General features: G+C 33.5%; 4 protein-coding genes across 4 annotated transcripts; 3 read left to right on the top strand and 1 right to left on the bottom strand.

The window, feature by feature from the left end:
• Window positions 1-1,868: 1,868 nt before the first annotated feature.
• LOC130459093 (uncharacterized) lies at window positions 1,869-6,039 on the top strand (the record flags this gene model as incomplete). Its single annotated transcript, XM_056832717.1, has 5 exons — window positions 1,869-2,108; window positions 2,873-2,999; window positions 3,136-5,084; window positions 5,209-5,695; window positions 5,788-6,039. Coding segments are annotated over 3 exons (543 nt in total), but the record flags the coding sequence as incomplete, so codon positions are not given.
• Window positions 6,040-8,116: 2,077 nt separating this feature from the next.
• On the top strand, window positions 8,117-11,041 carry LOC130463554 (protein FAR1-RELATED SEQUENCE 5-like). Its single transcript, XM_056832716.1, has 4 exons — window positions 8,117-8,583; window positions 9,154-9,665; window positions 9,951-10,509; window positions 10,860-11,041. The coding sequence occupies exons 1-4, from the start codon at window positions 8,154-8,156 to the stop codon at window positions 11,039-11,041; spliced, it is 1,683 nt and encodes a 560-aa protein (XP_056688694.1). The 5' UTR covers window positions 8,117-8,153.
• LOC130462467 (uncharacterized) lies at window positions 10,890-12,107 on the top strand. The gene is made up of 2 exons (XM_056830708.1): window positions 10,890-11,390; window positions 11,685-12,107. The coding sequence occupies exons 1-2, from the start codon at window positions 11,144-11,146 to the stop codon at window positions 11,912-11,914; spliced, it is 477 nt and encodes a 158-aa protein (XP_056686686.1). The 5' UTR covers window positions 10,890-11,143; the 3' UTR covers window positions 11,915-12,107.
• A 1,224-nt stretch (window positions 12,108-13,331) lies between these two features.
• Window positions 13,332-20,057, bottom strand: LOC110792239 (uncharacterized). Its single transcript, XM_056832715.1, has 7 exons — window positions 19,825-20,057; window positions 18,559-18,936; window positions 16,858-17,818; window positions 15,040-15,162; window positions 14,261-14,398; window positions 13,974-14,165; window positions 13,332-13,832 (listed from the first exon to the last, which is right to left on the bottom strand). Exons 2-7 carry the CDS (start codon window positions 18,912-18,914, stop codon window positions 13,332-13,334), a joined length of 2,271 nt encoding a protein of 756 aa, XP_056688693.1. The 5' UTR covers window positions 18,915-18,936; window positions 19,825-20,057.
• Between the last annotated feature and the right edge of the window lie 2,865 nt (window positions 20,058-22,922).

Genomic DNA, 22,922 nt, shown 5'->3' with positions numbered 1-22,922 from the left:
GAAGTTGCGCGTTCAGACACGCTAGACCCGCCAACAACATCATCTTTCGAAGCATCCCAACCAGTCGAACGCCTCTCCACTGGCCTCTCCGAAGGCCGACCCCTCGAAGTTTTCGGTAACCTTCCCGAAGGCACGTTCTCCCTCTCACTAGAGGAGCCAACGACGAACTTGCTCTTGCCCCTATTCTTTGCCATGGCCGCGAATTCTCGGTCTAGGGTTGAGATTGAGGGGTAGAAGGAAAAACGAAGAAAAAAGGAGAATTCAGAAACAAATTACCTTTTTCCGAAGCGGAATTCGCCGATAAAACGAACAACACAAGTTCCCGAAGTCCAAAGTTGGCCGAATTTCGTAGATCTGAAGAAACAAATTGCACTGCGATCGCCGGAATTTAGAGAGAGAAAGGGTTTGAAAGAAGGAGTAAAAAGTTCGAAAAGAGCAATGCACCCCGTATTTATAGAAAAGAAAAGGGGCGCATCAACTTCCTCAACCCACGATCTCCACGGCACAATACAACTCCCAACACTTGTCATCAATGCAAATCATCCCTTTTCAGAAAAAGAGAGGGAACTTTCGGACTTCTGACAGCTGGAAACCCACCCATTTAATTCTAAATGGACCGGGTCTGGGGGGCATGTTGTTTGGGCTCCCAATTGATTCTCAATTGGGCCACTAAGTCCAAAGCCCAATGGCTCTAAACAAACAGCATCAAACCCACCAATGGCTAGTCAGCCATCCATCAAGGCCCAAGGCCCAATAGCAATAAATGACCTATGGGCATTTATTATGCAAACACTATAAATAGGCCGCCAAGGCTCACACCTCAAGGTACGTCGAATTTACCGCCTTAAGACTACTCTTCTAGAGAACTTCTCTCTAGAATCCGAGCATCATTCTTACTTAGGCATCGGAGGGGCTTTCCTCGGAAACACCCCCGAGGCTAGTAACTTTGCTATTGTGCAGGTGAATTCGGACTCCACTCATTCAAACAAGCAAGATCTTCAACACATACAAAAGGGCCTTCATTCGAAGCCCATTGTTTCCATCTTACAACACCGGAACAAAATATATAATAAATGTACATACCAAGCAAATCAAATGATTTGGCTTAGTGGAAAGGATTTCACCTTCCAACCAAAATATTAGGGATTCTATCTCTACTAGGGCCACTTTGAGAAAGGGTTCCCCTTATCACCCCCACTCTCAAAGTGTATATAAATATACGTACTTAGTATTTTTTATTTTTCTTTGAAATTTAAAACAGACTACCTCCATTTCAAAATCATCTTTACCCTTTCCGTTTTAGCCCGTTTCATAATCACTACTACAAAACGGCCTCTTTGAAGACGCTTGAGCCTCGACGCCAAGGGGGTGGAGTTGGGGGCCAAAAATATTTCCGTGTTTCCACGACGACTTTTGGCGTCGCGAATTTTGCCGACAGCTTATTGTCGACGCCATTAGGCGTCGAAATATCTCGCTACGCATTTTGGCGTCGACAAAACATGTGCCTTGCACGTGTTTCCAATATCAAACATTATACACGCTTCAAATTTTAGTGAAAATTGAACTTAAGCGCTTTTAATTTTTTTTTTTTTCTATGAGCCTATGAGCGCTAAAACTAAAAACTGTTCACGACTTCACGTACTCTATCTCTCGCTAACCCTAATTAGCTGAAACACCAAAAGAACCGCATCGTACCTCTCCTCTCTACAAATTCGAAACCGTTCTGCTCTCTGCCAATCTGCCATTGATATTCATCAAGGTTTGTCTTTAATTTTAAACTTGAGCCTTTTTCATCTTCAACCTTCTCAATTTAAACTTCTTTTTCCCCCGAAAATCTCTCAAATATGGTGGTAATCGAACAATGAAACGACGAACCTGCTGCAGCACCAGAGATCAACCACAAGAAACTCAATTTAGAACCTGAAACGAGTTCCGTCAACAACAAAGAAGAAACGGATGGTTTCGAAACGGCTAGCGAAGGCGATCATTCTGATAGAGGTACCGACTTTGGCGACGACGAACAACAACAACAAGAAAAATTTGCGCCATTGACGGCTGTTAAGGATGATTCTTATGAAGATGCTCTTGATGATGATCAATTGAAACAGGTGCTCTTTCTCTCTCTCTCTCTCCTCTCTCTTATGATTATTGAATTGTATTATTTAAGCGAAATTGTAACCTAATATTGATTTCATTATTTGTAGTTATTTGGCAATTGAAGTTGAATTTGAAAAAAAAAATCTAGTGAGTTTGATTTTTCTTCCATTGATTGAGCTTCTCGCTTAATTTAGGGTTTTTTTCCTGCTACTATGCGTTTGATTTTTCTGTTGTATAGAGAAATGCGTACTTCTTAATTCGTATTTGTTACTTAGACATACAATTTGAGGACGATATTTGGTTGTTTATGAAACGTAGTCGTTTCAACTTCTTTCGTTTTGTTTGGTGTTTTGATACTGTTGGTTTATGTCATTGGAAGGATTGCTGAAAATGAAACCATTTCAGATTTCAGATTTCCAATTTCCAATTTCTGATCCGGTCTTTTAGAAAAGGGTTAATATAGATAGCTGATAGGTTCTGCTGGAGAGCCAGATGTCTCTAATATCTTCCATACAGAGAGGGAGGGGGGGATGGGTAGCTTTCTTTCTTATTCTGGGTTAACACTGTCCGGGCATTAGATACAAGGACTTAGAATTTGGTCATCCATCTCTCTTGAACACATAACTCCCCTCCCCACTCCAATATGTTGTATCTATGTGTTTCTACATGTTTGCTTCCTTTAAGAACTCTAGTGTTCTTTCGGAGAAGGCAGTCTCCTCCTCTGATTGTCGCTTTTAGCTGTTTAATTAGATTCTTTTGCATATTGCTCTTTCAGGGAAAGTATGATGAGACAGTCAAGGAATGTTCAAAAGCTATAGAACTAAATCCAGCATATGTCAAAGCTCTTCTCAGGAGAGGAGAGGCTTATGAAAAGCTTGAACGATATGAAGAGGCCATCTCTGGTGAGTTGCGAATTTGTTATGAGACTTTTTTTACTAAAGTGATTATATTTTTGTAATGTCTAAAAACAGATTTTGCATACTGTGATATACTTGTGCATCTATACCGTTATGGTGGTTAAATTTGGATACCTTGCAGATATGAAAAAAATATTGGAAGTGGAAGCTTCAAATGAGCAGGCTAGGAGGAACATTGTTCGAATGGAGCCATTAGCCCGAGAAAAGGCGGAAAAGATGAAGGAAGAAATGATTGGTAACCTTTTTCTTCTTCACACTTCCGCTGATCCTCTCCTGTATCTTCACTCTCCTTTGTGATTAGTTTCTCACTGTGTAGTCTTGCGCGTTGGTATTATGCTTCTTCCCTTTTTAAATGGCTTGCTTTATGGATGTTGATTTATACTGTACATGATTTTGTCTATACTGAGGTTTGTGTGCAAAACAAGTCAGATGCTAAATTTGTTCTGAAATTTCCCCCTTATTTAAAGTTAAAGCCAAATTTTGACTTTCATTATGGCCAGCAGCTGAATGTGAAGTTTGGAATGCTGTAGGAAATTAAATTGATAATAATGTTCATGGAAAATAAACATGTGTTGGTCAACCAAGACTAAGCTTGGCATGACAGTTGTAGTTGTGAGTTAAGGAATAAGGATGCTTATCATGAAAAGCTTCAAATTTGATGATGATGAAGCACTACTACAAAATACACCATTTGTCGACACCAAGTCCTCGACGCTGAGGGAGAACCGTTAGCATTAAATTGTTGTTTGCATGTTTTCTCGACGCCTTCCTGCGTCTTCCTATTTTCCCGTCTACTATAGGTGTCGAGATACTACTAGGAAAGCACATGCCCCGCACGTGGTCATATTTAGGTGCCCGTTTTCTTTTTCTGTGAGAGCAGCCCCATTCCCCGTCCCCGTTCTCCTCAACCCTAACCTCATAACCTTCTCTTTCTCTATCACTTTGAAAATTCCAGATCTACATTTCTAAGCCCCTTACAATCAATTTCCTTCTTTCTTTTGATTTAGTTGACGGATCTCATAGTTGAACAAGCTTTCAGAGATTGATTCTCCCATGGCGGAGCTTTCCATTTCCGTCTTTCATCATGGTCTCATGGTGGTCAGGTTTATCCATTTCCAGCATGTTCTTTTAGTGCTAAAATTTTGCCTGGAGCATGTTTTTATAGACAGATTTCTCTAAACCAAATAGATTTAGGATCTGATATATGTTGCGATAAGAAACTAAATCCAAGCTAATTGTTGAATAATGGCTTAGCAACTTGAAAAAGGAAGAGCATGCAACTCCTTTAGCCTATGAATTTCCTGTTTTTGAAGCGAATACTTCTGTCTGGCATATTTTCTGTTCATTGGTGTGGCAGTAATCTTTTTGTTCATGTGATTCATTGGTGATGTGACGTTTTCTGTATTTTTCTGTTGTTACTCTTGAAATTCGGAGGTGGTTTCTTTTTTGAATTGGAATAACTTGTAGTTCGTGGTGTGGTGATGTGATATACTTCGTAATAATCTAGCTGGATTTGGTACTTTTGCTGATATTCAAAGTTTAAGTGAGTTAGACATGACACTCTTTTATCACCGTCAACATTTTCTAAATTAAACCAACTTGATTTGGTATTGTTTTGTCTGAGTTTAATATCAACTCGTGTTCATTTTTTACTAAATGTTAATGTTGAATTTTAGTAATATGGAAGCTTTGTTTTGTATTTGTTGTTGCTAAGTGCTAACTAAACTGTTAATTGCAGGACATTGGTGATGGAGTTTATATTCTAATAGAAAAAGTCGCTAGAAAGAGTACTGGACTGGCCCTTCCCTGACCCTATCCTTTCTGTTTACCGATATTTTTCTCAATTTGAAAGTGAAAGGAGTATTTCTCGTTGCTGATACTGAAAGTAGATAAAATACTATGAGTTATTTCTTTTGTGGTGCAGTGTGATAATAATTCTTACTTATCTGATCAAGAAGCGCTGCATGACTATATCTCAAGCTCTTGAATACGTGAGAAGCAAAAGATCGCAGGCATCCCCTGATTCTGGCTTAATAAAGCAGCTCCGACAGTATGAACAATCACTAGGAGGTGTGAAGTTCTTACTGAATTTTATGTTTCCTCAAATAACTATTATCTCTGCTGTATTTGTCTTTCCTTTGCCATTTAATCATTTTCTTGTATTCTTCTTTGGACTTCCTTTCTTTCCGTCTAGATCATCTCTTTTGCTTCGCTTATCAGATACAAAGACACAAGGATCAACCAGTCAGGTTGGTTATCTGACTATACAGTAACAAAACTAAGTGCAATTTTGAGACAATAGCATAACATTCCTGCTCATGGCATCGTTGCCACCAAATACAGGGTATGTATTTCAGGCTGTGAGAAATGTAGGTGTAAAAGTCGTTGTCTCAAACTTCGATACTCGATTAAGACCTCTGTTGAGGGTTCTGAATTGTGAACATTGGTTTGATGTTATGATCGTTTCAGCAAAACTAACTGGCTATCAGTCGGATTTTACTTGGAAATGTCTGTACATTATTGAGTTTGAACTGGATTTCTCTAACGGGTTGCTGCTGAGAAGCCAAATCCAACAATATTTCTGAAGGCGTGTGATCTTCTGGGTGTAAAGCCAGTGGATGATGTTCATGTTGGTGAGATCGTAGAAACGATGTATGGGGCGCAAGGGTTACAGGCTTCATGTAAATAAGTTTATTTTAACCGTTTCTAAATTGAACAAGTGATGTTTGTTAGTTATGACTTGGACTGATTTAACCCGTCTTTTCTTTCCAAGGTTATTTAGCGTGTGACAAGGATGATATGCGGCAACTCCAGATTTGCAAATAGAGAGAGTGCTAGAATCTGCAAATTTAGATGTTTTAATGCAATATGTGGCTTATTTGCCTTTCTATTTAATTTATTATTTATTTTAGCAGCCAATAATGGTCAATATGTCAATATTGAAACAAACGTTGTAAGTTATGTAGCACGTTCTCATACATTGTAACATACACCATATATAAATATATGATTTCACTTTTTAAAACCTCGTTTGTCTAATTTTAGCACTGATTATTATCTTAATTTTAATTGTTTTTCTCGTATGATATCTATAGATCCTAAATAAGGGGGGGAAAAGTGCACGGTTAAAAGTCTAGTATTTACAACAGGTCGACGCAAAAAGGGGTCGGCAAAATTCGGAACATGGCGGGTTATTAATAGGGACCCAGGAAGGTGTCGGCAAACAATTTTGATCCACGCCTAACACACATCTTAAGACGCAGTAAGGCGTCGAGGACCTCGACGCCTTGTTATTTTATGGACAGCATATGACGTCATAATTTTCGACGCATAAAGAAAAAGACGACGCTGTAAGGCGTCGCTATTCTCGACGCCCCAAAGACTTCGTGGACAGCGTAAGGAGTCCCAAATCTCGACGCCCCAAAGACTTCCTGGACAGCGTCAGGCGTCCCAAATCTCGACGCTTAAAGGCGTCGAGAATTCTCGACTAAGTTTTCCTCGACGATAATTGCAGGCGTCGAGGGAAATTTTCTCGACGCCTATTAGCGTCGCTAATTAGCCAAAAACGCGTCGCCAAAACACGGAAATTGTTGTAGTGAATGTACTTTACAGTCTGCTTTATTCTATTTTTTGACAATATTTACAATTTTCCACTCACTTTCTCTTACTTTATTCATTTTTTTCTTGCACTCGTCCACTTTTTTATACATTTCTCTTACTTTACTCATATTTTATTATGCTTAACCAACTTTCCCATTTTTGTCTTAATATTTGTGCAAATAGTAACCGTAAAGATATTTACAACAAAAGGTCTTGTGTGCAACAGGTGCACATTAATATTAATGTGCACCAAGTTGTCACACGTGTGAATTAAATGAACATAAACGCGCGCACAAAATCACGGAAAGAAAGAAAGAAAAATCACGCAAAGAAAGAAAGAAAGAGGAGAGAGAAAACGCAGCCAGCAAAATCGCAGAAAAGGAGAGAGAAAACGCCCCGTAAAATCGCAAAAAGAGAAGGAAGGAAGAAGGAAGAAGGACGCAGACATTGAAATCGAAACTGAAGAAGAGGAACGCAATCGAAATCGAGATAAAAAACGATCGACATTGAAATCCAAACTGAAAAGAAGGAAGAAGAACGCAATTGAAATCGAGATCGAAATTGTGAAATCAATCTCTAATGGAAAACCTAATTAGGAGTGTGATTCAATCCACTCAAAGCATTCAAGTTCCTGTTGAACCTGATATTCAAGATGCAACAATGGAGGACGTTCTCAACAATTGCATCGAAAATAATGCTTTGGCACAGGAACGTGAAGAAGAGGAGGCAATGGAAGCTGAAGAACAACATATTATTTCTGGTTCTGAAGGTATGAATAATTAATTATATGTTTGAAGTTAAAGTTATGGTTATAAATGTAAAAGTTAGGGATATTCCTGTTAAAGTTAGGTAAATATGTTTGTTTGGCTGAAGTATTGGTGTTTGAAAAAGATACAGATATCAAAGTTAAAGTTTAGGTATTCAGAGTAAAAGTTAAGTAAGTAAAATGTAAAGTTATAGTTATGCATAAAAGTTATAGTTTATACGTTCAAAGTTAAAGTTATAGTTATGAATGAAAAAGTTAGAGATATTCCTGTAAAAGTTATGTAAATGTGTTGGTTTGGCTGAAAAATAGGTGTTTGAAAAAGTTACAGATATCAAAGTTAAAGTTGAGGTTTTTAGAGTAAAAGTTAAGTATTGAAATGAAAAGTTTAGAATATTTGCTTAGATTTAAATAAAGAATTTACATGGTTTTATGCATAAAAGTTATAGTTTGATGCATAAAAGTTAGCCTTGTTTAAATAGATATAAGGCTTGTTTTAGTAAAAGTTATAGTGTTATCCATAAAAGTTAGACTTATTGTTGTAAAAGTTACAGTTTTATGCGTAAAAATTAGGCTTGTTTTAGTAAAAGTTGGCCTTGTTTTAGTAAAAGTTAAAGTTCTATGCATAGAAGTAAAACTTGTTTTAGTAAATGTTGGCCTTTTTTTAATAAAAGTTATAGTATTATGCGTAAAAGTTAGGGTTTAATAATAAAAAAAATTGCTGATTTTTGGTAATTGCAATAACAGAACCGGATCAAGATATTGTTGGAACACTGATGGGATACACTGCTGAAACAGTGGAGGAACTTCTAGGTTTCTACGAAAAACATGCTAGTGAGGTTGGGTTTTCCATAAGGAAAGGAAACACGAGATTCAAAGTTGGGACAAGAATCGTGCTTGAAAAGACATATGTTTGTTCAGCAGCAGGAGTAACAAACAATGGAAAGAACAAAAAGAAAAAAGTGCAAACAGTTGTTCCTGTGGTGCCCAAAAAAGAGAGAAAACCAAGGCAAGTTTCGATCACGAGAACTCAATGTAGGGCTTGCTTGAGAGTGAAAATGAATTCTGAAGGCAGATATGAGGTTGTTAATCATGTGATAATGCACAACCATGATTTAACTAGAAGTCAATGGCACTACTTGCATAGATCTGAAAGGCAAATAACGGAAGAGAAGAGGGAGGCAATTGAAACTATGCAAAAATCTGGTAATAGTTACATTTTGATAGTTAAACTTTTATGTTCTGTGTAAAAGTTATTGTTTTGATACTCATCCTTTTGTTACTGCAATCACCTTCTAAGATGAAAAAAGTTGGAAATATAAAAGTCACACTCATCTCAGTTAAAGTTAAGCTTTTTAAAGTAAAAGTTAGGTTAGAATAGAATGAGAACTGTCTTTAACTTTGACAACAATTTCCTTAACTTTAACCTACATAACCACAACTTTAACACAAAAATTAACTATAAGGTGTTAAAGTTAAGTTAATGACAATTAAAGTTTTAGAAGTTAAAGTTAAGCTTTTTAAAGTAAAAGTTAGGTAAGAGTAGAATGAAGACTGTTTTTGACTTTGACAACGATTTCCTTAACTTTAACCTAAATAACAACAACTTTAACAAAGAAAATTAACTATAAGGTGTTAAAGTTAAGTTATTGACAATTAAAGTTTTAAAAGTTAAAGTTAGCCTTTTTGTACTAAAAGTCAGGTCTGAAGAAGTAAAAGTTAAACATTTTGCCGAAACTATTATTTTATTTACATTCTTTTATGCTGAACTGACAGGTCTGTCATCCACGGCTTCCTTTAACTACATGGCAATTGAAGCTGGAGGTGAAGAAAATTTGGGACACTCGAAGAAAGACCATCTAAATTACTGCACGAGGTTAAAAATGAAGCAAATAGAAGGAGGTGATGCACAAGCAGTAACTGACATAATGTATTTAGAGCTTGAAGGTGACCCAAACTTCTTTTTTAGATTTAGATTGGATGAAAAAGGTAAATTGAGGAGTTTGTTTTGGAGGGACTCTATGATGATGGAAGACTATGGAATTTTTGGAGATATAGTGGTTTTTGACACGACGTATAGAACAAACAGGTATAACCTAATTTGTGCTCCAATAGTTGGAATAAACAACCACTGGAACAATTGCATGTTTGGTTGTGCATTCATAGGAGATGAAAAGATTGAGTCGTTTGTGTGGCTTCTACAAACTTTCAAAAAGTCAATGGGGGGAAAAAGTCCAATATCAATCTTTACAGATCAAGATGCAGCAATGAACAATGCCATCAATCAGGTAAAAATCCAAGATTTATCCTTTTCAGAGCCCTTAACTTTAACTTCATATTCCTCAACTTTAAGTTCATAGTCCTTAACTTTAACTTCCAAATCTTTAACTTTAAGTTCAGAATCCTTAACCTTAAATTTAGAAATCTTAACTTTAATTTTAGAATCCTAAAGTTTAAATTTAGAATACTTATCCCTAACTTTAACTTTAACTTTATAATTCTTAACTTTAATTTCAATTTTCTTAACTTTAACTTCAAAAATCTCAACTTTTAACATTGAGTTGTATATGCAGGTCTTTCCAGATTCAAGACACAGATTATGTGTATGGCATTTGCATCAGAATGCTATTACCAGATTTGGGGCATTGAAACGAGATCCAACTTTTAAGAAGACATTCAACTATTGCTTGTATAAGTGTGTCACAGTAGTTGAATTTGAAACCAATTGGAGATCAATGCTGCAACAATATGAGCTGATAGGGGAAGAGTGGTTTACAAATGTATACGATTTGAGAGAAAAATGGTGCCCTGCGCTAAGCAAAGACTTCTTTTCAGCTGGGATTTTGTCTTCACAACGAAGTGAAAGCACTAATCACGCCATCGGATTTAGAGCAAACAGAACAACCAGTTTAACTGATTTCTATAGATTGTTCAAAGGTACAATACAACGTTGGAGAAGTACAGAAAAGCAAGCTGAATTCTCTTGTAGTAAATCGGTTCCATCCTCGGCTTTACCACTATCTGGATTGTTGAAACATGCATCAGAAGTTTACACGTTGTCACTATTCAGAGACTTTAAGGAGGAATTTGGATATTCAATTGCAACAACAGCAAAATTAATTTGGAAACAAGGTAAATATCAGAATTTAAAGTTAGTCTTTTTACTGTAAAAGTTATGCCTTTTTTTTAATAAAAGTTGATAAACTGAAATATAAAGTTTATTAACTTTTAATTCACCAGGGCTAACTTTTATACATATTTTCATAACTTTAAGTAAAAAGTTTAGGTTTTTTGTTTTAAAAGTTAAGATTTTGAAAAAGTTTAGGCATCTGAAGTTAAAGTTTAGAATTCTGAAGTTAAAGCTAGGTTTTTTATTTTTAAAGTTATGTAACCTGAAAAATTAAGTTTCATAACTTTAAGTACACCAGGGCTAACTTTTATATTGATTTTCCTAACTTTAAAACATGGTACTACTAATGCAGAAAATACTGAGTTCTATGCTGTTTCCATTGATGAAGAACCTTGGTCTGCACAGAGAGTAACATACATCCACGAGAGCCAAACAGTATCATGTACGTGTAAAAACTTTGAAGCTTCAGGATGGTTGTGCTACCACTGCATTAGGATATTGCACCTTCATTCGGTTAACCGGATTCCAGAATAGTACATCAAAAAGAGGTGGACAAAATCTGCCAAGTCATCAGTTTGGAACAAATTAGAAAATGAAAAACCAGAAGAGGTGCAGTACACACCTTGGCGCCAAACCATGGCTAGGAAATACTACAACCTTATCTTGAAAAGCCAATCAAATGAGGAGACAAGAACCCTTATGGAGGATGGTTATGCCGCTAGTGTGTCTCTAGTTGATGAACTTCTAGCGTCATTAAATGTTTCAAACACTGACGACGCTTCAACCACAGAAATAAGTGCAACAGCAGCACCTGAAACAAGTGCAACAGCAGCACCTGAAACAAATGCAACAGCAGCATATGAAACAAACTCAGCACCAGCAGGTAAAAGTTAATTGTTTTTTGGTTAAAGTTAAGATATTCCTTGTTAAAGTTAAGTTAGAGATGATGAAAGTCTGTCTTAACTTTAGAATAAATTTCATAACTTTAACCTACAGAACTACAACTTTAAACCAAAAAAACTATAATGTGTGAAATAAAAACAGATTGGAACTCACATTTTCTTAAAAAGGAAAATATGTAAAAGTTACAATTTTATAAGTAAAAGTTAGGGTTTTATATGTTAAAGTTTGGGTTTTATAAGTAAAAGTTATGATACAGTATGTTAAATGTTTGTAGGTACTCATGCAACAACAACAAGTGATACAAGTGTACAACAAGCAACAAGTTCTGAACCTGCAACAAACACAGCAACTGAACCTCCTATGGTATTGGATCCTGAACGTTGCACAACAAAAGGAAGGAACAAAAGACCACGAGGACCATTTGTCAAAAAGAAGAAGGGAAAAACTGCAGCGCCTCCAACAGCAGACTTTGGAACAATAACTCCAAATTTGAGATTATTTTGATTCTTTTAATGTTTTATATCAAAAATAGAATTTAATTTTTTCTTAAAGTTAAAGTTAAGGTTTATGAAGTTAAAGTTTAACATTCTGAAGTTAAAGTTTACTAGACTTGAGAACTTAGTAAAAGTTTCTTTACATTGAAAGTTTGAATATATACATTAAAATTTAGTGAAGTATAATATTTCTCTGAAGTGTATATATCTTTTAATCTGTCTTTTGTTCAAAAATGTAAAAGTTGGATTTATATATTAAAAGTCAGGCTAGATATAGTAAAAGTTGAGGTATATTTGCTTAACTTTTAGCATTAAATTAACAACTTCTAATATGTTACGTAACTTTTTCTAAACATCGCCAAAACCCATGTTACTTGGACTGACTTGGATACGTGTCCAAGTGTCTAAGATAAATTGTGAATTTTTTTTTCGGATTTAAGTTGAAAATAAAGTTTCAAAGTGCATGGATACTTAACGTACAATGAAGAATTGAAGTTATATACCAAAAACCAATATTATACTTAAAGTTGAGAGTTTTGTACTTAAAGTTACCCTTTTTGTAATAAAAGTTAGATAAACTAATATTAAATTTTCTTAACTATTTCAATAACAGGGCTAACTTTAATTGTGATAATCTTAACTTTAAGCATAGAATCAACAACTTTAAATACATGTTTCAGAATCCTAAACTTTAACTTTAGAACCCTCAACTTTAACTCAATTATCCTAAACTTTAAGCCTAAACTTAATTAACTTTAGATCCCTCAACTTTAACTCTAAAACCCTAACTTTAACTCTATAATCTTCAACTTAATTATCCTAAACTTTAACAGCAGAATCCTAAACTTTAATTTTAGAACCTTCAACTTTAACTCTAAAACCCTAACTTTAACTCTATAATCCTCAACTTTAACTCAATTATCCTCAAATTTAACTCAGAATCCTAAATTTAACTTTGGATTCCTTAACTTTAACTTCAAATGCCTAAACTTTAACTTTAAAATCTAAGTCTTTAAGTTCAGAAACCTTAATTATAACTTCAGACTCCAAAACTTCAACTTCAGATGCTTAAACTTTAACAACAGAATCCTAAACTTTAACTTAAGAACCCTCAACTTTAACTAAATTATCCTAAACTTTTACAGAAACTGAACATTACCAAAAACCAATATTATTCTTAAAGTTGATCTTAACTATAACAATAACAGGGCTAACTTTAATTATAATATTCTTAACTTTAACCATAGAATCAACAACTTTAAAAATACATGTTTCCATGTTCTACTGAACATCACCAAAAACCAAAATTATATGCCATATATACACAAAAATGGCATTATACTCTAGAGAAATATTTTTGTGAAAATGTAAAAGTTAAGATTATTGTACTTAAAGTTTTGATGAACTTTAAAACTAATATTAAAATTTCATGCTGCAGGTTTCTTTGCCGCCCGTTTGGTAGGAGCTTGCTTCTTCTCTGGTGGTCCTACATTTTCGGGGACAGATGCATCTGCTACATTCCTTTTAAGACGTTTTCTTGAAGTAAAAGTCTTCAACGGTTGTTTGTTGCCCTCTGCCGCATTATCATTCACATCTGCCACATTGTTATTCATCTCTGCCATATTACCCTCTGGTTTCTCGTTCTCATTGGCATTCTCCTGTGCAATTTTACCCTCTGGTTTCTTGTTCTCATTGGCATTCTCCTCTGCTTTCTTTTCAACTTCCTTCTCCTTTTTGGCAGCTTCTTTCTTCAACTTCCTATCATTTGCCAATTTTTGCTTCCTCCTGGTTACCACATGTGGATAGACATCTACTCGTTTGGAATTGAAATCAGCAAGTTTATTGAGAACTTCTGCCCGTTTGTCATTCATGTCAGATAACACAAGTGTGGCACATATTTCGGCACGCAGAACAATCCTTTTACGGGGCTGTATTATTTGAAAAAAAAAAGAATAACATTATCAACATCATTTTAAATTCCAAAATAAATAAGGCTAATAAAAGTTAAGCAAATTGTTGTAAAAGTTAGGAATTTTGACTTAAAAGTTATGATTCGAAAAAATTCTAACCTCTTTCAAATCAGGACAGCTACATTTGATTCCTTCAAATGTCAACATACTAATCATTGTATAAATTCCACAATCAAGGTCAGAACCTTTTGCAGTCTTCCAATCAAACTCAATCTCCTCCATGGGGTACGTTCCAATATCACCTTCATGATTATTGCCTCTATCATCAAGGAAAGTACCCAGGAGATCACACTGAAAACAATATTAAACACATTTATTGGTTTGTAACAGAAAAAAGAAAGTTGAACCGGTAATTCAACATTCTTAAATTGACTAGAGGTAATTACCAGAGTTGTTGAAAAACTTTCCAAATCAATGATTTGAGCTTCATCATACACAAGATTGTCCACGTGTTGCATCGTTTTGGTTTTCAAATTCAACACAAATAGGAAAAAGTGGCGTTCTCGAAAAAAAGGAACAAAAACCTACAAAAACAAAACATATTGTGATGTTAATAGAAACACAAAAACAAAACTTAAACTAGTGAAAGTAAACTTTAACTTCAGAATCCTAAACTTTAACTTTGGATACCTTAACTTTAAGTTAAAATGCCTAAACTTTAACTTTAAAATCTTAAACTTTAAGTTCAGATACCTTAATTACAACTTCAGACTCCAAAACTTTAATTTCAGGTCTAAACTTTAACAACAGAATGCTAAACTTTAACTTTAGAACCCTCAACTTTAACTCTAAATCCTCAACTTTAACTCTAAAATCCTCAACTTTAACTCAATTATCATAAACTTTAACTTCAGAAACCTTAACTTTAAATTTAGAATCCTTAACTTTAACTTCAGAAAAATTTAATGTTAGAAGTTGAATTTTAGGATTCTAAACTTAAAGTTAAGGTTTCTGAAGTTAAAGTTAAGGATAATTCAGTTAAAGTTGAGAATTTTAGAACCCTCAACTTTAACTCTAAAATTCTCAACTTTAACTCAATTATGGTAAACTTTAACTTCAGAAACCTTAACTTTAACTTTAGATCCTAAACTTTAACTTCATAAAACTTGACTTTAAATTTAGAATCCTTAATTTAATTTTGAGGTGATGCCAAGTAATAACTGACCAGATCAACACAGGTGATGTCAAAGCCATTGTTGTAAATATCAATCCACTCTTTCCAACAAATTAGAAGCTGATCCATAGCAGCCTCGTTAGTTGAATCTTGCCAAAGAAGTTCCAAAATTTCCTACAAGGGAAAACAAACAAATTAGTACAACACAAACATTTCCTAAAAATATGTTAACTTTTACTAAACTACTACACAATTTAAGAAACTCACACTTTGGCGGACACCAAAACAGAATTTTGAAGGCGGTGAGGCATGCTGCATTTCATTTGCATTTATCATTAATGCCCAACACTCAATAATAGAAAAATAGATCTCTTGATCTTCAGCAAGTGACAACATATCCTCTCTTTGAATCATATGTACGGTATCAAACCAGACCAAAGTTTCCCTAAAAAAAAAAAAAGTTAAGATTTATTAAGTTAAAGTTAAACCTTTTGTACTTAAAGTTAGGACAATTAAAAGACTTACTCTGCCTTCACTACGACAGGATCATCCAGAAGGCAATAATCAGCAACTTCTTGATACAACTCGGGCAAACGTTTCATGTTCCTCTTGTAGAAACGCATGAAATGTCCGACAAGGAATGGTTCAGTGTTAACCTTTCCACATGGAATTCCAATTTTAGCCTTGCCATCAGTGAAAGAAGAGTGTATAATGGAATGATAACTGACAGTAGGCTCGTAAACTTTTAATTCTTTTGGAGCAGTTTCAGCACTTGCAAGAGGTTCAACACTTGGAAGAGGTTCAACAATTGGAAGAGGTACAACCAGCTGCTCAGATAAGCTTGGCTGTACATCAACCTCCAAAGTTGCGCCTGTAGTAGAATAAATGATTCCTTATCATTTAATGTGAAAAGGTTAAAGTTTTTTTAGATATTTCTAAGTTTTGAACATATAGTAAACTGAAATAGAGTAAAGTTGCACCTTGATTGGTCTGCTGAGCTGGATCAGTGGTAGCATCAACAATACGAGGTTCTTCACACTGTACAGCAGTCTTGTTAGCAGTTTCATTGACATTAATTTCATCAAGAACTCCTTGGATCTTTTTATTTGGACTATCATCTTGAGGTATAGCATTAGGTTTTCCATCACAATATATGTTCTCCAAACCTCCTGGCATAGACTGAACTGAAACTACCATCTCAGCCAATTCTTGCATCATGGCATAATACCTTGGATCCAAATCATCATCCGGCAGCGATGGAGATGAACGTCGCCTCAGTGCTGCTACAGCTTCAAGTTGTTTCAAATGAAAATTTGAAACAATTTCCAAGTTCCTCTTCATTCTCAAAAACTCCGCATGCATTTCCTTCAAGATTCGGGAAAAGTTAGACTTTTTGAATTAAAAGTTAGACTTTTGAACTTAAAAGTTAGACTACTGAAACCTAAACTTTAACTTCAGAAACCATAACTTTAAATTTCGAATCCTTAACTTTAACTTTAAAATCCTAAACTTTCAAGTTCAGAATCCTTAACTTTAACTTTAATATCCTAAACTTTAAGTTCAGAATCCTTGAAACAATTTTAGAATTCTAAACTTTAACTTTAGGATCCTTAACATTAACTTCAAAATCCTCAACTTTAACATTAAAGTCCTTAACTTTAAATACATAATCCTTAACTTTAACTTTAGAATCCCTAACTTTTAACTTCAAAATCCTCAACTTTAACATCAAAGTCCTTAACTTTAAATACATAATCCATAACTTTAACTTTAGAATCTTTACCTTTAATTTTAGAATCAAATCTCAAAACTAGAATAAAAATTTTAATAAAAGAGAAATAACTATAAAAATGTTGAGAAGAAACTTACATCAGTTGAAATTGATTGAATTGCTGAATTTGACAATTGCCCATCAGGAATGACGAACCGTATATGGTTCTCATCATCGTTCACAGCATCATGCCTACCACAAATCTTGGCAAAACCTTCTTCAAAACCCAACTTTTGACAAACAGGGTAGGTCACTGTATTTAATAAACCACTGCCAAAGCAAGCTGAATCCTTTTCCAAAACAAGCCTTTCATGAATTTTAGTACCAGACCAATGCTTCATCAACGGAAGACTACAACTCTCTGCAATGCCTCTAAATTGAAGGCGATGAAAATAGACAACTTGTAAAACCCATAAACAACCACCAACGTTACCCTGGCAGCCTGAAGTTTTATGCTTCCTAATAGCCCGACAAAGTCTCTCATGGACATATCCACACCAATCAAGATTCTTTATTTCATCTACATCCTCAAGAACTTTAACTAAACCCAAATCAGCAGTCCTATTAGCTATAGGAGCTAAGAAAACAGAGAATGCAAACATCACAAATATTCGCTTGAACATTTCTCCACCTTCCACTAATTCACCCATCTTAATCTCCAACAGACGCAATGGAATGGTTGCATTTTTTTTAACTTTAAAGTAGTCTCTCCACTGATTTTTCAAACCTACATCCTTAGTCCTAGTGCTGCTATCTACAATAGGATTGTCAGAATGTAATGGGAGAAGAAACACATCATGCACATCACATGGACTAAATATGAATTCCTTTCCAGCTTCAATTTTAAACAACCAACTAACAGGATCAAAATGATCAATCAACCAGGGAAATAATGTTGTATCTAACTTAGAAGTTTGCGTAGGTAAAGATAACAACCAACCGAATCCAATTTCTGAAACAGACTTAATTTGATTTGAATTGAATGTTTCTATGACAGCTAACAAAGCAGTTGGTCTACACTGGGTAGTCAAGTTTGAAGTACTGCAACCCCCATCCAAGCTGAAAAAAAGTTAAACAGGTAAAAGTTAGACTTTTAGCAGTTAAAGTTTGGTTATTAACAGTAAAAGTTATGTTTCTGATGATGGAAGAATTTCTTAATATTTACAACAAATACCATAACTTTAACCTACATAAGTACAGCTGTAATATTTAAAAGGAAAAAGTTGACTTTTAGCAGGTAAAGTTAGGAGAAAAAAGTCAAAATCCTTAACTTTATATTTAGAAATCTTGTTTGTAAGATTTGACTTTAACATCAAAATCCTCAACTTTAACTTCAAAATCCTTAACTTTAACTTCAAAATCCTCAACTTTAAGTTCAGAATCCTTAAACTTTAAATTTAGAAATCTTAACTTTAACTTTAGAATCCTAAACTTTTAATTTAGAATCCTTAACTTTAATTTCAAAATCATAAACTTTAACTTTAGGTTCCTTAACTTTAACTTTAAAATTTTTAAGTTTAACTTCAAAATTCTCAACTTTGAACTTCAAAAATCTTAACATTAACTACAAAATCCTTAACTTTAACGTCAAAATCCTCAACTTGAAGTCCAGAGTCCTTAAAACTTTAATTTCAAAATCATAAACTTTAACTTTAGGATTCTTAACTTTAACTTTAACTACAAAATTCTTAACTTTAACTACAAAAATCTCAACTTTAACTTCAGAGTCCTTAACTTTATAAAACAACTTTAACACAGAAAAGTTCAAATTGAGAAATAAAACAAATTGTAAAACTCACATCTGGACATCATTTTCAGCATCAACAGGAACATTAGCATCAACCTCAGCCTTAATCCTTGCCTTCTTCCCTTTGGTTTTTATTTCAACCAACTCACTCTTAACCATGACTCCCGGCTTCTTCTTCCCTTTGCCTGTCGGTTTAACCAAGCCAGCATTAACATCCTCGTCCTCGTCCCCGTTCTCATCCTGTTCCCAGTTCTCGTCCTGGTCCTCATCAGTATTAACATCCTCATCATCTTCATAAACAACATCGTCATCATCGTCATCATATTCAATATTTTCTGAATCTGGATATTGAATGTCATCATCTTCTTGTAAAATCTCCTTCACATTAACAGTTTTACTTCTCGGCATGATTCAATGATGTCAAAAATCACTGCAAAAGTTAAACTCCCATTAGATGAAAAATTTGTAAATATAAAAGTAATAGATTTAACTGTTAAAGTTAAGATATTAATAGAAAAGTTAAGTCTTAAATGATTGAAAACTGTTTTAACTTTTATGCCAATTTCCATAACTTAATTATATAAAACTATAACTTTAACACGACAAAGTACAACAGTGAAATAAAACAGACTGAAAGACTCAATTTAGTTGTAGAAAGGTAAAAACGTGAAAGTTAGACTATTACCAATTAAAGTTAAGTTATTCACAGTTAAAGTTAACTCAATTATCCTAAACTTTAAGTCAATTATCCTAAACTTTAACTACAGAATCCTCAACTTTAACATTAGAACCCTCAACTTTAACTCTAAACCCTCAACTTTAACTCAATTACCCTAAACTTTAACTACAGAATCCTAAACTTTAACTTTAGAACCCTCAACTTTAACTCTAAAATCCTAACTTTAACTCTATAATCCTCAACTTTAACTCAATTATCCTTGCAACTTTGATACAGATTCAATGATTCACGTGCTTGCAACTTTGAATACAAATGTTCTTCACTATTAGGTGAATAACCTAAACTTATTAACAGATTTATAAACTTTAACATTTATATAACAGAAATTAAAGCACAAAATTGAAATCGCAGCAAAGAAACAAAATCGCAGCAAAGAAGCTATCTGTGCAAAGGAACAAAATCGCAGCAAAAACAAACGATCGTTGAAGAAAAACCTAAATCAATACACACAAATACAAATTCGAAGCAACACAAACAAAACGTGACATAATTGGAAGAATAATTCAAGTAGAACAACTAAAATAATTAAACCTAATTATCAAAATACGAAAAATCAAAGAAAATAGGTAGAAAACTAACCTGGATGAACTGTCGAGGTAAATGTAGCAAAATCGCGAAGAAATTGCAGAAGAAATCGCAAGAAGTTGCGGTTGAGATGCAGAAGAGAGAAATTGCAGTTGAAATCGCGAAGAAATCGCACCTGAAATCGCAGCAGAAATCGCAGAAGAGGGAGAGAGGAGAGAGAAAAGAGAGAACTGGGAAGATGATCAACTTCGCGTTTCACTTGTTTCACTTCACACGTGCCAATTATTTTGAGTTGCCTAATATGGGCTTGGTGTACTATAATTTATTGTACACCCATTTTAAACAAGATTTTTGTGTATTTACAAAACGCATGTAGTACTACTGATATATGTTGAATTTATCTTAAAGACATAGATTAATCTAGTCTATATTACTTCGTATTTTTTTGGTGTATGAAACAATTAGTTGTATACAACCTCCGTTTCGAAATAATCTTTACAGTTACTATTTGAACAAATATTAAGACAATAAAAAGAGTGTGTGTAAAAAGATGGCCGGATGCATATAATAAAATATGGATAAAATAAGAGAACATGTAAAAATGTGGGTGGGTATGATAAAAAAAAAAAAAAAAAAAAAAAAAAAAAAAAAAAAAAAAACTTAAATTAAGTAATGAGAAAGGAGTGCAAAATTTGTAAGTAAAACACAATGTAAATAACATTATAAAAAGTAGTGGTACTTCACTTGCGCCGAAGTTCCCACTTATCCTACACCTTTCAAGTAAAACACAATGTAATTAAATAGCATTTCCTTACCTTTTGTTATTTTTTTTTTAAATAATTTTAATTAATTAATTAAAATAATTAAATTATGATTAACATGTAATTATAATATGATTAGTGGCTAGTTCATCAGAATATGGGTTAAGGTAGCAATTGATAGCAATAACTAAACATCTAGGTAGTAATTGGAAACTTTTATTAACCTAGGTAGTAATTCGCAAAGTGACTAAAATCCTAAATAGTAGTTGGAAATTTTTCCTAAAAAGGAAGGTAGTAATTACTAATCTAATATATATATAAAGGGGAGTTTTTTCAATAGCATTGGAGACGTCCACATACTATGTCCGAGTATATCATATGATTAAAGTAAATACATTGTTACATTCATTTCATCTTCTCTATATTATGCTTCTTTTTGCTTTGGGGTTTTTCCTTGTAATTTGTTTGTGTCGGTCATTCTTTATCTGGCCTAATTGTAAATTGTTCCATTTTGTGATAATTTGCGGTTTAATGGGACAAGACTTTGACTGCTATCAATACACTTCATCTTTCTAGGTGAATTTTATTCCTTTTAATTAAATAAATAGCTTCGAATGTAGTATGAATGAATATTTATTATATTTTTTCCTTTAGATGATTGAGTTTTTTTTATTTTGTGAATTTGTCGTACAAGTAGGTAATACTATGAACAATAGAAGTGCATACGGAGTACTTCACATTTATATACTTGATCAATTAATGGGAAGATGATACTTAAGTAGATCATATATCATTGTAGCGTTACCCTTCATAAAGTTAATATTAATGATATTAAAATATTTTTATCCCTTATTTTCTTTACTTAATTAAATTTGGATGTTATAACAGACCCTATTGATACTCTCCTAACAAACTTGATAATAGTAAATATAAGATTTTATCATACCATAAGTGACGATGAGATTATTTTCTTTAAAAGATGTGAATTTGTTAAAAGTAGTACATTAAAAATAAACTTAAGTGTTCATATATTTTTATCACCTTTTTCTAAAAATTAACAATTAGGAATTCACATACTTTGTATAAGAGTCTTTTATAAACTTATACTCCGTAGAAAATATAAGTCATTATATATCTAACTATTGTTTTTTTGCCGTGCATTGCACGGGCATCAAACTAGTCTCTATTGTTTTTTTGCCGTGCATCGCACGGGCATCAAATTAGTCTCTATTATACGGAGTATAAGTGAAAAGGTGAGATTATTTTAGTAAATCCACTTTTGGTGTCCCCTTGGATTACTAAAATACCTCTACACTTATAGAATAGAGAATATAATGACAACCTACCCAATAGAAAAAGTCCAAAGAAGCATGTTAATCAATCTAGCCCCTTAAATAAATCCTTACCATTTTAATCAATCTGTTTATATGCGTATATGTTTCTTATATTCACACTCACGCATTTATATTATATTTTTTACATGTTAATTCAGGTTTAAATGTAATAACACAAACCTGTTTTTTATATTTGCACGCATCGCGTGCATATAAGACTAGTAATAAATATGAGAGGGGAAAATAAAATTATTTGCGACCCTGCTGCAATAGCCGTTAATAAAATGATCGATGGTAATGAGAATGAAGTTAAATGTACTCTCTCCGTCTCAAGTTACTTGCACTGTTTTATTTTTTGCACTATTCACTTTGACCATGTTTTATTTCTAGTATATGAAAATAAATGTTAGCTTCTCTATTATATAAGGGAACTCTTGAGGGCATTTTAGTAAATGGTCTTTTGGTTTCCACCTATGGAATAGACTATAATATCCTTAATAAGTTTAAATTTTTTAATTAATTAAAAACAATTGTAATAATTCTAAAAACCGTTTATTTAATGTCATATTGTTTAAAAGGAAATTCCAATGCATGTGAGTATGTGACAACCAAAAGTAAACAACAATTTAATTGAATTTATCTAACAAACATGAAATCAAGTATTAGGGCAGTTAAAAATAAATGGTACCCATACCTTCAATCTCACATTTTTTATTACTCGTAATTAATCACCATAATTTTATATGGTTATACAAGCACCTTGCGGAAAAAAACGCAAAAAATAAATAATAATAATAAAAAAAAAAAAACATGTAAAAAACACAATCTTTTACGTTTATTTAGTTAATTTGTTATGAAGATTACATTAATTCTTAAATAGATTTTAATTGTTACATATAAATATGTTTATTTTTTCTTTAGTTTTAAATACATTTTCTTACATGTTTTAGCAAATGTGCATACTTTTAAGCACGTGTAGCGTGTATATAGGACTATGTTTTAATTAACATATTAGAGAAGAAGGTCATTGAAGTATTATTTTAGTTCATTCTGATCA

Source organism: Spinacia oleracea, chromosome 6 (assembly GCF_020520425.1).
Source record: "Spinacia oleracea cultivar Varoflay chromosome 6, BTI_SOV_V1, whole genome shotgun sequence".
NCBI lineage: Eukaryota > Viridiplantae > Streptophyta > Magnoliopsida > Caryophyllales > Amaranthaceae > Spinacia > Spinacia oleracea.
The sequence above is the reverse complement of the archived record's forward strand: the minus strand, read 5'-3'. Positions and strand labels throughout refer to the sequence as shown.

Coding starts and splice junctions, on each gene's coding strand:
- LOC130463554 (XM_056832716.1), top strand. CDS start 8,154: ATGGGATACACTGCTGAAACAGTGGAGGAACTTCTAGGTTTCTACGAA. Junction 8,584..9,153: donor TGAAACTATGCAAAAATCTG/GTAATAGTTACA, acceptor CTGAACTGACAG/GTCTGTCATCCACGGCTTCC. Junction 9,666..9,950: donor TGAACAATGCCATCAATCAG/GTAAAAATCCAA, acceptor TTGTATATGCAG/GTCTTTCCAGATTCAAGACA.
- LOC130462467 (XM_056830708.1), top strand. CDS start 11,144: ATGGCTAGGAAATACTACAACCTTATCTTGAAAAGCCAATCAAATGAG. Junction 11,391..11,684: donor AACAAACTCAGCACCAGCAG/GTAAAAGTTAAT, acceptor AAATGTTTGTAG/GTACTCATGCAACAACAACA.
- LOC110792239 (XM_056832715.1), bottom strand. CDS start 18,914: ATGCCGAGAAGTAAAACTGTTAATGTGAAGGAGATTTTACAAGAAGAT. Junction 14,399..15,039: donor ACATCACCTGTGTTGATCTG/GTCAGTTATTAC, acceptor TTGTTTTTGTAG/GTTTTTGTTCCTTTTTTTCG. Junction 13,833..13,973: donor GCTGTCCTGATTTGAAAGAG/GTTAGAATTTTT, acceptor CAAATAATACAG/CCCCGTAAAAGGATTGTTCT.